At 36.1% G+C, this 16,239-nt stretch overlaps 1 protein-coding gene across 1 annotated transcript in view; it reads left to right on the top strand.

The window, feature by feature from the left end:
- The window catches only part of LOC148739200 (uncharacterized), a 50,846-nt gene that overhangs the window by 25,452 nt on the left and 9,155 nt on the right, over positions 1-16,239 (top strand). Inside the window, exons 7-16 of the mRNA XM_088747233.1 lie at positions 1,441-1,512; positions 2,513-2,584; positions 4,395-4,466; positions 8,712-8,783; positions 9,106-9,177; positions 9,656-9,727; positions 10,080-10,151; positions 14,950-15,021; positions 15,373-15,444; positions 15,651-15,722. Coding sequence (XP_088603359.1) covers positions 1,441-1,512; positions 2,513-2,584; positions 4,395-4,466; positions 8,712-8,783; positions 9,106-9,177; positions 9,656-9,727; positions 10,080-10,151; positions 14,950-15,021; positions 15,373-15,444; positions 15,651-15,722 — 720 coding nt within the window. The remainder of the gene's footprint in view (positions 1-1,440; positions 1,513-2,512; positions 2,585-4,394; positions 4,467-8,711; positions 8,784-9,105; positions 9,178-9,655; positions 9,728-10,079; positions 10,152-14,949; positions 15,022-15,372; positions 15,445-15,650; positions 15,723-16,239) is intronic.

Below are 16,239 nucleotides of genomic sequence, written 5' to 3'. Positions count from 1 at the left end.
CTATTGTTCAGCTCTGAAATTATACTACAACAATTATTCGCCTCAGGTTCGGTGAATATTATCCAATAATCCCCTCGACTTCGTCTCGGGCATTATTCGACGATATTTCCGTGAGATCGCTGCGTGCTGGTTGAAAATTTCAGTTCATCTGGAAGTTTAGCTAAGGAAATTTCAAATGCGCTGATAATTTTTTACTGGGTTTACTTACGGCTGAACTGGATGTGAAAACGAACTACCGCCTCCAACGAGCGAAACGAACTAAATGAGAAACTACCTCTATCAATTGAAAGTGATAAATATTAACTTTAACTAACAAAATAATAAATTACACTAATTTTTGTACTGATATATTCCACACGAGCGATAAAAAAGTAACTGGTTGTAATTATATATCATCCTTGTTAAGTATGTTCGATATATTTAGCATAGGAATGGATATTTTTGTCTCGCCCTAAGAAAATCCAGTGTACACTAAACCTTAAAACACCGAATGGTGGCTAGGTTCTAGTTTAAAGTCATTCATTTCTTTCGGTTACATGGTTCAATTTCTCTACGTGTTTACCCATGGAATCCAGTTAAAAGCGATTCAACTCCACGGAACTTCACTTCGAGAATGATTTAATGCTCTCGCATGAAATTGAAGCCATGTGTGTCAGTCAGCCCAAGATAGCGTTGAATAGGTGAAATTGGTCTGGTTTCGGATCGATACCTGCGGGATATCATGAAACCCACGGGACTAAAAAACGGCATGACTAGTATGCCTTCTCCTATGGCGAACGTGATAACATTCTTGCACGAAACGGCGTACAAAAAGAAAACAAAATAAAACTGAAGGCGCTAATGATTTGGTGTTTAGATCTTACACACACCTATCTGAAACCTTCGGCATAGGTCTTTCAATCAATTAAGGTGAAAAGTGCCTGTATGTATCGAGAGCAATTCATGCTTGTAAGATTTAATTGCATCACAATTTGTAATTATTTATTTGTCTATTTATTAATCTTAGTTTTAAAAGACATCGCCATGTATTAATAATGAAATACCACGACAATCCCAAGGTGATAGATTAAACAGGGCAAAATAAACCAAGAAAAAATCTAACATAGAGAGGTGAAAAAACTCTACTGTCGGGAGGGAAACCATTCAGTCCTTTAAAGAACACAGTCATGGATTGGAATTGGAGGAACAAACGGAAAGAATTTAATGAGTACCTTGGCAGCGGGCTGGAACCCAGGCCACCTGATCTAGTACTGTCATCGCTCCTTCACGCAAACCACTCTCAGCGAGCCTTGGAAAATACTAAAACCTGTATCTCATATATTTCCGGGTGTTATTACCTTTCTCCTTTAGAGGTTTCTAGCTTTGAAGTGCTTAAAAATATCTCAACAATTAATTGTTTTAAATGCACTTTTAACCTTTTTGTTGATAATGCACCTGCAGCTACCTGTCCGGTAACCCGTTGAAAGAATTGCCGTCAGATATTTTCAGTACAAATACTGAATTGCAGTGGCTGTAAGTAGGGGTTTTGACTACTCAAGTCCGTAAAAGTGACAATAAAGAATTACAATAAAAATTTTCCTTTATAGCTTTTAACTCATTGACTCTGTCACTTTTAACATGCCCTATGGTTATCATAAGAACACTATGGCCTCTTAAGCAACTTAACGCAGTAAAGATGCTTAAAGAAAATCTCAACGCTACAATTAGGAATACATGTCCAGGTGCAGCTGTGAACAGATTGGCATCATGCGGCTTAATTTAGTAAAAGTGGATAGGATTGTTGGGCATATATCATAAATGAAGACATCACAAATCGAAGATATGTCCGAGACACTACAGTAGATAAAAAGGGTTCGTGGAGACCTTGAAGAACCTCCACACTGAGCCTGGTGAAATTTGAAAACTTAGCCCATTCTTAAGGGGAAGGGACATGTGATCCTAGTTTCTGTGTTCCGTTTCGTATTTCCCCAGTTCCCCCGCACCTGCCATTATTTGAAAATTATTCCAGCCTTTCTATCAATATGCTCATCAATCTTCAAAGGACGTTAAGAAATCATGAAGTTTTCACTATTAATTACCAAATGTCCTCCGCTAGAAGACACCTGATTACACAGCTCACTTTAACTGGCTGTGATTTTCAGTAAGCTTTAAATGAAGGTCATAGTTTTACAAACAATGAATTCTCTGCCAAGACAATTTCTTAGCTCACTTCACAAATTCTAATAATAGCATAATTGGTACATAAAGAAAGAGAAACGATGCACTAGCTACACGCATTTGGTTTTCACTATGAATCAGTCTACGCAGAGAATTCATCTTATAGCTTATCAAGGAATGAAAAATGATAAGAAAAAAATGAGCTGAAATCGCAGTTATTACAAGAAATAGTCAATAGTCCAATCCCTAAATTTTTCCTTCAAGATTGGGTTTACCTGACTAACTACTAAGTGTTTTGGTATTGTATTGCTTAAAAATGCTTTACAGCACTTATGTATGTGGACTCTATCGACAGGTTCTTGTCTGAAGGGCAGTTAAACAACCTGCCCCTGGGAATCTTTGACAATAACACGAGGTTGCATCAATTGTGAGTAACTTTAATATATATAAATATTAAGGTTATTAGCCCACAGAAATGTTTTCCATTAAATCTGTCGGACGAGTGCAAAAGCATCGAACTCTGAGTTGCGGGGAATCATGTGGGTTTCATTTTAGTCAGTTTGAATTGTATATATATATACATACATATAAACTCAGAGTTGTAGGGAATCATGTGTGTTTCATTTAGTCAGTTTGAATTGCATATATATACATACATATATAAATTCATACAAGGGAAACCCTGACCCTGTACACCCCAGATAATCATACTTAAATAGAATAAATGTTTGAATGACCACTACACCATCATCACACCTGACTAGTAACAGGGGGACGTGGGTTCAAATCTCGCTCAGGGCAAATTTTCTTTTCAAACATTTATTCTATTTATACATACATACATACATATATATATGTATATATATATATATATATATATATATATATATATATATATATATCTATATATAAATATAACTGCAGACAGTACTGTTTCGGCCTTCTGGGCCTCATCAGTGCAGTGCTAATGCTAGGATGGAGGAGAACCAATATGGTCACCCCAAACGATCCAACCTTTGTGGTATCGTCTAAGCCATGCCAGAGTGCTCAAACTAGAGTACACTAGCGAGCATGCGCAATTGCAGAGCAATGACTCATCCTAGTTAGAGTGCTCAATTTGGACATGAAAGCAAAGCTTTGTATGCCAAAGAGCTATAGACGATACCACAAAGGTTGGATCGTTTGGGGTGACCATATTGGTTCTCCTCCATCCTAGCATTAGCACTGCACTGATGAGGCCCAGAAGGCCGAAACAGTACTGTCTGCAGTTAGTTATATATATATATATATATATCCATATATATATATACATATGTATATATATGTATATGCAGTTAGATAGCTCTCGCTTGGCTTTGCCTTTTGGCTACCTTGCGATTGAGCACTTTACACTGGGGTTGCCATGCACCTAGCCTTCGGGCGAAGCTCATCACCTTAGTTGTGATTTGAGCACTCTCGCATGGCAAGATGCCTGCACTTGGTCCCACAAGTGTAGCGCCCAGGCAATGGTTTATTCCAGAGCTTGGCCCAGAGTCTGCACTGCACTGACGAGACCCACATAGGTCGGAACAGTGTGCGCCCTGTCTGCAGTTATATATATATATATATATATATGTGTGTGTGTGTGTGTGTGTGTGTGTGTGTGTATGTATATAAATACAATTCAAACTGACTAAAATGAAACACACATGATTCCTTGCAACTCTGAGTTTCGTGCTTTCGCACTCGTCAGACAGATTTAATGAAAAACCCCTGTGGGCTAATTTATATATACGCTGATCTATATTCAAAAGGGTAGGTGCTGATTACAATAGGTCGTTGTTATACAATATGCACGATAGGTGAGAAAAAGCGAAATTTACAGTTAATGTGGATATATAAAGGATAATATATCCTTTATATATCCACATTAACTAGGCCTTTTATGAGATTCATTCTATTTTTAAGGCATAATCATGTGTCTATTAAAATATTTTCAAAAAATTTCTTTTAATAAAAGAATTCAATTACAACCCACACCTTATCTTTGTGTAATGTAGTGTGGTTAGATGAGTATTCAAGATGAAGTTAGTACAGACATTGAGTTTAGAGACTGATCAATTTTGCTTCATTGTCAAAACATCAATAATTGTCAGGGACAACAGCCCTGGAAAGTCTCAGCGATTTCCCCTACCCAGAAAAATACTTTTCAGGGATATATTAACTCTGTTAATAGTTCTATATTGTAACTAACGCAGACGCCTGAATGACAACGACATGAAAGAATTAAAAGGAAGTACCTTCAAAAATATGACTGATTTAACGGAGCTGTAAGGAGATATATAATTATTGTTGTATAAATTATCAATTATTGTTGTACAAATCATACAAGGTAACAGTTTATCATTTCTCCTTGCTGGATCGCTGTGTATTACGATCTCTTTTAGTGACATATGCTGCCTATGTTAGAACAGTTTAACAAACAAAACTGATTATATTTTGAAACTAGTCAAATTGTAAAAGTCTCCGAAAGGTTTAGAGCGTGTCCATGAGAAAGCCGGGCAGAACTAAGCTGGGGCGATAGACCTCAAATACCCGATTTGGCTCAAACTTGCCAAAAATGCTAATTGTCATGAGTTAACAAATGGGTGAAAATAATAGATCAAAATATTTCATTCCCTGGGAGATATAAGGTCCCCTTGGGAAAACCCCCATTTCCTGCACTTTTTGTATAATTGATTAGCTAACTTTTCATTGCTACTGTGACAATGCGAAAAGCCATTTGCAAATTCAATTAACTGGGCTATGTTCTATATCTATCATACCTCTAGAAAACTGATGACCTGCTCCCAGTTGACTTGTTAGCTCAATTGGTAGAGCACTGCACTAGTATCGCAGAGGTCAGTGGTTCGAATCCCGTACAGGCCTGAGTTTTTTCAGGTCCGATCTTCAGTATTGCTTAAATAGTGCTCTTTACTGCGAGGATCGTGTACAAATACTTTTCTATAACCGCAGTTCAGATATATGAATTTCATATATTCGTTGTGTAAGATAGGTGTTGGTGGCAAAAAGATGATTTGGTGCCCTTAAAGCTGATGTAAATCAAAAGGACAGTTCACCTTCTTTGATCAGATCGCGTCTGGAATTTTGTTCAGCGGTTAACTTTGAGATTCATTTGGCATGTTGTGTGTTTAGTCTGCAAAGTTCAAAATGTATCAAAGATTTACGGCTACCAAAATATTTGAGTAGTTATTTGTTAAGCTTGAGATAGTTGCTGGTTCACCGAGAAACAAATAAGCCGGTAATATATTGGTCTCCTCTCAACACAAGGAAAAAGAAATGGTTAAAAAAGCTGACACGTATATAGAAATCGCTTACATATTTTATCCGCGGTTTTCTGCTTACATTTGATATGTAATCTCTTGCAGCTGTCTAATGTAATATCTGGCTTTTCGTCGAGATGTACCTTAGAAATTGGTCAATTGCAAAGGTGCAGATTATTACTGAAAGGTTGGGCGAGGAAAGGGGGGGGGTTAACAATCAATTTCGTACTAAGTATCAGACTGAAGTGTAATAGCCGCTCTTACAGGTGACAAATAATAACCAACAGCCCACTAATGTTAACATCAAAACTCGGAAGAAAACTTCTTTCGTGCGTAGACACTTCTACTTTTCTTAGTGATTCAAGTAGGGCAGATTCTATGCTTCCCCGAACTCCTTAAAGTCCGGAAATGTTAAAATGCACAGTTGGCAAAGCAATTGATTAAAGAATATTGAAAAAAGCCTGACATACTTTTGTTGATCGATGCCTTGTGAATAAGACTCCGTAGACATTTTGCTTGTGCTGCGGCAAGATGAACCCTCGATCGATTCACACCTTACCGACTCCTCACACTTTTTAAAAAAAAAACTCACTTGAAATATTTTTTATTGTAATTTGTTGTAAATTTATCGTAGTTTGCTTGGATTTAATGAAAATGGCGCGATTTTTTTTCCTACGGGCACCAGTGAAAGAGGGAAGTAACCTTAAGTCTTGAATAGGATATATCTTCGACCACAGAAAGTCGGTGGTAGTGTGACTAGCATTGTGGCATTAAAGTCTGATAGATATCTTCTCTTAAACTGATCCTGAAAACTGAAAACTGAAAATAAACTGAAAAATAATCATTTTTCACTGAATTGGATAAGTTTAACATTGATGTATCTTTGTCCTTTACTGAAAAGAAATATTGCTGATTTCCAAACATATACAATGTTGGAAGGTTGCAAAACGATCCCTTGATTTCGTGATTTCTCCTAGTTCCCCCCCGTCCACGTGATCAACGCTGCGTCATCCTTTACCAAGCCGACAATATTATTTAGCAGGCGAGCAGGTATGATATATAACCAGTTACAATGTGGCTAGGGCAAAGAGGCTGCCAGAATATATTATGCACACCGAGGCCAGATATGACAGTACACACCAAGAGATTACATATCAAATGTGCCCAGTAAACCTCGGATAAAATATATAAGTGATTTCTAGATACGTGTCAGTTTCTTTTAACCTTTTTTTTCTCTTGTGCTGAGAGGAGACCAATATATCGCCGGCTTATTTGTTTTTCGGTGAACCAGCAACTATGTCAAGCTTAACAAATAACAACTCAAATATTTTGGTAGCCTTAAATCTTTGATACATTTTAAACTCTGTACACTGGAAACACAACATGCCAAATGAATGTTAAAGTTGACCGCTGAACAAAATTCCAGACGCGATCTGATCAAAGATGGCGAACTGTCCTTTGGATTTGCATAAGCTATAAGGGCATAAATCATCTTTTTTCCACCAACACATATCATGTAAGTCGATAAGCATCACGCCGTAAAAGACCAATCATTATGATCGATCTTTCCGAGATCTCTCACCGCGTTTAATATTTCAACAAGGCAACGGAAGCAAATCGAATTTGGCACATTGTTGATATAATGGCTACTAATCTAACAAATGATATCAAGCCAAAAGTGGCAACTGAGGCACCACAGAGACACGTATGTACTATCAAGTTTCTTCCTAGATTTCTTTTGTCAGAAAGTTCGACTACATGCGCCCTTGATGTTCATCATCAACCGCTGCGTTTCCTCGAGAATAATCCAAATATGGCTGCGAAAAAAGTTCTCAAAAGGGGTTCAACTTGCGCTATTCAAAGACTCCCTCCTCGTTTATGTTTAAACGACACTCGCTGGGAGATTTCTTGTAAATTTCAAATTATTTTAACTTAATAAAACAAGTAAAATAAAAACAAATAAAAACAAATAAAACAAGTCATTCACTTGACTCTGATGATGACTTCCGCACAGGTTGTCGAAACGTCAGTCACTACCACCGACAACAGTCTTTCTCAGGACTACACTCACCCGGACGATCAGACTACACCTTCACAAAGATGTGGTTATACAGAAGTTTGATGATATGGACTAAAAAGCGGGAGTTAGATGTTAATTTCAGATCAGCACGGGTTATGAAAAGCGTCGCCCCGAAATTTTATTACTGATTTTAGACGTCCATTAATGGCTTTCACTGCCCATATAGGAATAATGATCAGAAGTAATTGGTCATTGGAGATATTGGGCCTTAAAAAGCCCTTTTTTGGATTTTTTCAAAACCAGAAAAAGCCGTCTTTACTTAAGGGAGAGGTAAGGGAAGACATGAAATGAAAAAATTAAAACAATCCAATTTTCTAAAAGTCTGATAAATAAAGAACATAATCCAGTCGATTGAATTTGCAAATGGCTTATCGGATTTTCACAGCAGTAATGCAAAGTCAGTCAATTAATTATGCAAACAATGCAGGAAATGGAGATTTTCTCAGGGGGAGCCCTATATCTCCCAGGTAATTAAATATTTTGGCCTACTATTTTCACACATTTGTTAACTCATGATACTTAGTATTTGTGGTAAGTTTGAGCGATATCGGCGATTTTAGGTGTATCGCCCCCTACCCGGTTTTCTCGTGGACTCGCTCTTAAAAACTGATAAGACTGAAGGTAGCCGTCAAAAAAAAAAATATATGGAAAGGGTTGACCAAGACATCTTCTGACGCAAATAGCTACTATACTTTGATAAAAATTTAAGAACTGAGATAAACTTTAAATGAATTCTTAACATTGTATTAGTTCGAGTAACCATTATCGTTGATATTGTGGTGCCAAATTTGTATTTCGTCAAATGACCCGACCCACTCCCCTGGGTCTGTACGCCGTGAGCTCGAGCCAAACATTTTCCAGTTCGGCTATTCCATTAATTGAATAAGTACATATATGTAGAATCTTATCGCATTGCATTGCATCGAATCGCATTATGCTGTTTTGTAAAGTATATATGGTCAGAAACGTAATGTGATCATTTGTTTTATTGCGGATCGTACAATGCAGCTATAAAACAGTGTTCAAACAGCAGAGCATCCCTCCTTCCTCCTACCCTTTCGTTCCTTATTCTTTTTTTCTGTTATTTTCGCTCATCTCCCTTGGATCTCTATAACCATAATATTCATGTTGTAACCTCAGAAAAGTAAGTAGGTTTCTCTTCTTCAATACAGATGGTTGCAAGACAACAATTTCACCGAATTACCTCCCGAATTATTCCAGGATCTAAACAACCTCAGAGAACTGTATGTTACATGGAAACGCTTTCCTCAGTAATTAGATTTGTAACTATGTAAACAATTCACTGGAATAGGAGACAAAATCAGCGTTTGCCAACTTCAGAAAGCAGAACCTAATGTAGAGCATGCTTCAACTTGTCAGCTGCTTACTTCTTTTAAGGAAAAACAGTGACCCAGCTAAGACGAAAGCACCGCAATAACTGTTGGATCATTTTCACTAGAACGCATATATTGCTCGTACAGCGTCTGTATGTATTTTTAATTACTATTGAATTACAAATAACAATGTGCATTAACACGCACTTTATTCTCTTCTTACTCCAAACAGCTATCTGTCAAATAACAAATTAAAGAGTCTTCCAGAAGAACTTTTTGACAACCTTACTGCGCTGGAACATCTGTGAGTAAAGCAATCACTGAACAAAAGAAAAGAAAAAGGTCATCAGAAAGAGGTCATCAGAACCTTCTAAGAACATAGCCGCCAAAGCTTTCTAGCCATGTTCAGTTAACAGTCATGTAAGGGTAAAATTGAAAATCTGACAAGTGCGTATAAATCGAAATTTGCAAACACGAATCATTTGCTGTTGGTGGAACAGTACAGGTGAAGCACTCTCTAGGCGGCAAAATATTATTAGGAAAGAAATAGAAAAGAAGTCCCACTAGTCCAATGTCATTCTTCTTCATAAAACTTTCAAGGGTGGCTTTTGTACAACCGTTTAGATGAATTACAGAATGTTACTTTATATAACTGCACTTTAGTAAGCTAAGTTGAGAAAAAGTTGTTCTTCAAAAGCCGCAAATGATTTTTATTCCACGAATCGATGTTGATACCTGCATAATAGTCAATATAGATTTGTAATTATGAAAATTTTTTGTAGGGATTTGTCAAATAATGAACTTGGAAATCTACCGCCTTACATCTTCAAAAACATTACAGCTGTAAAATTTTTGTAAGTGAGATTCCTATCATCTTAAGGAGGTCGAGTAAGTCAATTCTTTGTTGAGAACAACTTACATTTCAAATTTATTTTCAGCGGCTAGAAGTGTTTTGTCTTATTATCATTTCTATTTGTTTGTTTGTTTTTTCTTTTTTGACAGAAGCCTAGAATTTGTTTACCTGAAGATTGTTTTTCGCTGAATTCTAAAATATGTTAAAAAATGGGAGATAGCTGGCCCACTGATGGAAAAAATTGCCCTGTAGCAATTTAAGAAGAAACCTTAGAGCATAAAGTAAGGTTAAAAACATCCCTCCACAGCTTCATATGCGTGTTTCAGTCTTAAATTGCACGGTGTTTTCTTCAGGAAAATGGACTACAACAAAATTGAGGGGCTTCATGAAGATCAGTTCCAGGGCTTGGTGGAGTTGTTCGATTTGTAAGTACACTTAAAGCTAAACTGAAACGTTCATTTTCCACAGTGATTTGTTGTATTTATGAAATAATTCAGAACCAGCCCCCTTGAAGTGCATTTTAAAAACACATAAATGATAGTTGAAATGTAACTTCATAAGGTCGTAGTAGCAGCAAGTACGACAAATATTGTAAGAAATAGACAACTTTTTTGAGAGACATGTTTCGGCATGCTTATGCCATCTTCAATCAATGAGTAACAGAACGTGAGTAATTATATAACAGACAAGTAGATGAATAAAATATTTACAGTATGATGTAATACAAAAGCGGGTACTAATTACAACGTGACACCAAACATCAAAGGTGTGAACTAAAACGCTGGAAAAGTGTTATAATGCTGTAATTGTTTGTTAAGTTCAGTTTTGATCTTATTTATATAAAAAGCTTCTTTGAGTTTTAAATCAATTGAGTTGTTAGCAGAATCCAGAATACTAAAGCAAGAAAGGGAGTATTTGTTATTACAAGAAGGAGATGTGTTGAAATGCTTAAAAATATGCGAGTTTTTATCACTTTCCGTGTGCTTCTTTTATCCTAGTAGAGAAGTGGCGACTAGTTTCGCCAATATAACGGAAATTACATCCCACACAAGAAAATTGATAAAGTACCATGGATTTTAGAACATCAGGAGTACGATCTTTAACACTGAACATGTTTTCAATTTTAAAAGAAGTGAAAACTGGTTTGATATTTAGGTCCGATTAACAAAAGCGCTTTGTGAGTTGTCGGAGTTTGAGGTTCGCTATTTTAAAATAATAGCCGACAAAATGGAGTTTGAAGTAACGTGTATTATTGTCATCAATGTTCCGGCTATTTTGAGAGGAGGATCCCTCAAGATACCACTTAAAAGTTCTTTCAAAATTATGCGAAGGAAAAGAATTACGTTTTAAAGTGTCGGAAAGTTTCTTAAGATCGTTTTGAAGGCCGGTGGAGGTGTTGTTGATTTTGTAGAGTTCGGATAAGGCCAATTTTGTAGCATGATGGAATAAAACTAAAGAAATTTGTTGGGAGACCAGTTTAGGTTTTTTTTATGAAAAACTGAAAAAACACAGTCATTCGAAGAGTTGTCAATAAATATATCAAGAAAGGAGAGTTTACCATTATTCTCTTTTTCGAAAGTGAATTTTATGTTGGGGTGCCGTGAATTAATGTAATGTAAAATTTTCCATTAAAAAGAAAACGAGTCTCAGCTGCAGCGAATGAAAACAGTTTCTTGAGGTCGGATTTTTTGATCGAAGATCAACAGCAACATTGATAGTTTAATTTAACGGAATATTGGTAAAAAGACTTTCAACATCAAAGGAAATGAGAAACTTGCTGTTAACATCGAAACTCCTGAGCTCTTAAACAAAAGAGAATGAATCTGTGACCGAATACTTGTTAGGTAAAAGTGGAGCAAGAAGAGAACTTAAATACTTAATAAGAATAATAATAACAATAATAATAATAATAATAATAATAATAATAATAATAACTTTTACTTATATAGCGCTCATGTCTTAAACTCATGGCGCTTTACAACAGGGGGACTTTACCAGAACAGTGCGGGGGACTTTATCAGACTGCTAAGCAGTTTCAAATGAAGGCGAATATAACAGATGCCCCCTCCCCCCCAATTCCCAGTGAACCAGGTCAGACCACATCACAGTAATCTCGTGAAGTGCAGCTTACTTTAGGTCACTGTAGCTCATTGTAGGTCATTGTAGGTCATCCCTTGTTTTAGTAACTACGTGTAAAAAATTCTCTTGGTGTTTTTCCCCGGTCATGACATCCGAGACATGCGACAACATTTCCGGTGTGCATTTAAATTTTCACGAATTGTCACACAATATTATTCTGAAGGTGCTTTTAGGTGGTTGTGGGTGATTTTAGGTGGTTTTAGATGGTTGTAGGTGGTGGTTGTAGGTGGTTGTAGTTGGTTTTAGATGGTTGTAGGTGGTTGTAGGTGGTTTTAGGTCACTCCTTCTTTTAGTAATTACGGAAAATCTTAGTATAGGTATCATTATCAATAGAATGCTTTTTCTTGAGTAAACTAATGAAACGTTTAAGTCTACCTTCTCTTAATAAAGTGGGATCTTTGTCTGGTAGTTTGAATTTAGATTTATCATTAAGTATATCAAAACAAGAGTCTAAATAAATGTTACGGTCTAAAATAACTACTCCATAACCTTTATCAGGCTTAATAATTATAATATTAGAGTTGTTCTTAAGAGTTCGCAGGATGCGGTGTTTCTTTAGATCATTTCTTAAAGGACGGTAGGAAGAGATATAGTTTTGAGCCAGATGAGCGCTTTCAGTTTTTAGGTGCGTAGCGGAGTTTTCGTCCATAAGTTTGTTCTTCATGGTGTAGTGGATGGCCTATCCGATTTCTTATTGAACGCATCTACAAAATCAACAACACCTCTTACGGCCTTGAAAACGATCTTAAGAAACTTTCCGACACTTTAAAACGTAATTCTTTTCCTTCGCATATTACTGAAAGAACTTTCAAGCGGTATCTTGACGGGTCCTCCCCTCAAAATAGCCGGAACATTGATGACAATAATACACGTTACTTCAAACTCCCTTTTGTCGGCTATTATTCTAAAATAGCGAACCTCAAATTTCGACAACTCACTAAGCGCTTTTGTAAATCGGACCTAAATATCAAACTAGTTTTCACTTCTTTTAAAATTAAAAACATGTTCGTACTCTTGATGCTCTAAAATCCATGGTAGTTGGGATGTAAGACCCTCCACAGACTAGGGATTTAGTTGTCGACAACTTTTTGTGATCGACCACTAAAAGTTATCGACAACTAAATAAGTCCGATAAAGGATTCCACACACTGGGGCTCAAATACTGATTTAGCAACCGATACGCGGGGAAGTTGGGCACCAAGATCTTACTGTGCATTCTCCGTATCGCCATAACGCCATAGCAACTCTTTCAACGACATCAATGGACTGCCTCATTCTTCTCGTTTCTCGGTGAATATAAGGGGTCAGTCTCTCAACAATAAGAAGAAACGTACCCCTGTCTACTCGCAAATTGGTGATAAAATCTCCGTCATTCTAGTTTCTGCGGCACTTTGACCAAAATTCCCTCGAACGAACTTTGCGCCAAATTTGCCGTTCAATCGTTTTGGATAAAATATCCTTCACCATAACTTGTTGGTGGGCACAAGGTGCCGCAATAATGACATCGTTAGTGTCGTTTCCACCTCCAAGAAGGATGTGGAGAAGAAAGATAAAAAAGAACGTTTTCTTTACGAGTATTTTACTTCTGCAATCCTCCATGTTTTAAGCCAGCTGGGAAAGCCGCTGACACAATAGCGTGGAGATCTAAAAGTAGTCGACAACTAAAACTAAAAAAAAAAGTAGTCGACAACTAAAACAAAGGTTTTCACACACTAAAAGAACGCTAAAAAATGAGGCCGTCGACAACTAATAATTTGCGGTTTAGTTGTCGACAACTTGCGCCACAGAGTACGATTTTTAGTTGTCGATAACTTTTGGTTGTCGATCATAAATAGTTGTCGACAACTAAATCCCTAGTCTGTGGAGGGTCTAATTCCCGTTATATTGGCGAAACTAGTCGCCACTTCGTTGTGAAATTATACTGACCGAAGCTACTTCTCTACAAGGAGTCACCACTTCTCTACTAGGATAAAGGAGCACACGGAAAGCGATAAAAACTCGCATATTTTTAAGCATTTCAACACATCTCCTTCTTGTAATAACAAATACTCCCTTTCTTGCTTTAGTATTCTGGGTTCTGCTAACAACTCAATTGATTTAAAACTCAAAGAAGCTTTTTATACAAATAAGATCAAATCTGAACTTAACAAACAATTACAGCATTATAACACTTTTCTAGCGTTTTAGTTCACACCTTTGATGTTTGGTGTCACGTTGTAATTAGTACCCGCTTTTGTATTACATCATACTGTAAATATTTTATTCATCTACTTGTCTGTTATATAATTACTCACGTTCTGTTACTCATTGATTGAAGATGGCATAAGCATGCCGAAACATGTCTCTCAAAAAAGTTGTCTATTTCTTACAATATAAAATGTAACTCTCTAAAAAAACAAACAAACGATCAAACAAAACAAAAAGTTTACGGATAGAGGTAACACAGAAAGAAGTTTATAAGCAATACACGACTTAAACTGTACTGATGAGATATCTGGTTATATTCGTACTTGAAACAGACCAGTGTACTTGATTATTATTAATTCAAATAGGGGTGCTGAGTTAATATGCATTTACATCATCTTTATTCCTAGTTCATATTCCTCAAGTGACAAAAGATTATTACTCCATTGCACCTTAAATATTTTGACAGAAATAGTCGATAATTGAATCAGACGCAAATCGATTCATAACAATTGTCTATCATTAAAGCTATTTGGAAATAGTAACAAAGAAAAAATTTCTTTATTTTAACAATAAGACTATAAATACCGGGTTTGAAGACAAAGTTTTGGACTTATGAAGCTATGCGACCGATCTTCTAAGGAATCTATATTGCCTCCCTTCATCCTGATGATGCCTTAGAATATACTTGGATGATGTTAGCACAGATATTAGTTGGAACAGATAGTCAGGAGCTATAATAGGAAATACATATAAGTAAATATAGTCAGCATCGTCTATTATAAATGCAAACAGTGTGATAATATTTTGATATTTTTTTCGCTCAAACTAAATGCACCATGCCTTATTACATTGTGTTAGTTGTATATTAATTTAAAATTCCTTTTTACTCTTTTTAAGATATCTCTCAGAGAACAGAATCGAGGCCTTGCCTGACGAAATTCTCAAAGGCCTTAAGAACCTCAAATCTCTGTGAGTAAAGCTGATCACAAACAAAAAAATGTCTTTAGTTTTTGAAAAGATGGAATGTATGCAACAGAAACATTCAAAATATGGAGTTCTTTTTAAAAATATGATGTAGAACAGGCGTGGTGTAAATTGCAATGCTCAACAAAGCAATTTTGTTATAAGCTATTTTTGGTGCTAAAAAGGGTGGTCTTTCATGTTTCTAGTAAGCAAAGGTGGATACCATCAAAAACGCAAACAAACATTGCTGATTACTATTTAGTTTTAAATGCAGCGCCATGCGAACCTATAAGGAATCAGACAATGCAAGAACGTTTCCCTTCTGATTTGAAATAATTATTTTATTTATTTTTACAGCAATATCTTCGGTAATAAGATACAAAATGTCACCAGCACGACTTTCAATCATGCCCAGGAACTGCGATTTTTGTAAGTTCAGTGTAAATGGTAGATATTTTTCTCGGTACCAAACTTACATGTTTTGCAATCGGATAAGATATTCCCGTGCTTTTTATTTCGAGTATTAAAGTGGGTTTACCTCTAATATAGTTGTAGTCAAAAGAAAGGCTTCTAACAATTATACAGTTTATAGAGTGTAAACTAAGGTAGCTTTGGCCTTCTCTTCAAAATTGCAGGTTTATGCACTACAACCTGATGGCTGAGCTGCCCGAAGGATTTTTCAGTTATTTGCCACACATTATCAGAGTGTAAGACTCTATTACAATCACTTCACTTGGCTGTTCTATTACAAGATTTGATGCGATTGTTGTCGGAATTGCCATTGAAAAAGGAAAGAAAAGGATTGTCAAATTGTGATGTGGATGGATACAATTGCGCATTTGATCATATACAAATGGAATTTGCGCACTACAAATATTAAACTATTATTATTATTATTATTGCCTTTAACCACAATAAATTAATAGCTTTAAAATGTTAACGTCTCTTACTTTTCGACATGAAGTATGTTGTTATCATTTCAATTATCTTGTTTTAATTCAGTCCGTTATAGTTCATTTAATTTTCGTTCATAGCAATATCTTCCACAAATTCAATATTGAAATGATATGACTCATAAAAACAACTGCTCAAAGGCATGTTTCGTGCCCAATTGTTATTAATTAATAAAAACAATAATTACTTGCTTATCAATCATCTTTGCCATAGCTGTGGATCGCTTATTTGGCGATTGTTGTCGATAATCTAAACAATTTTGTTCTAGTG

This window comes from Stylophora pistillata, chromosome 2 (assembly GCF_964205215.1).
Source record: "Stylophora pistillata chromosome 2, jaStyPist1.2, whole genome shotgun sequence".
NCBI lineage: Eukaryota > Metazoa > Cnidaria > Anthozoa > Scleractinia > Pocilloporidae > Stylophora > Stylophora pistillata.
The sequence above is the reverse complement of the archived record's forward strand: the minus strand, read 5'-3'. Positions and strand labels throughout refer to the sequence as shown.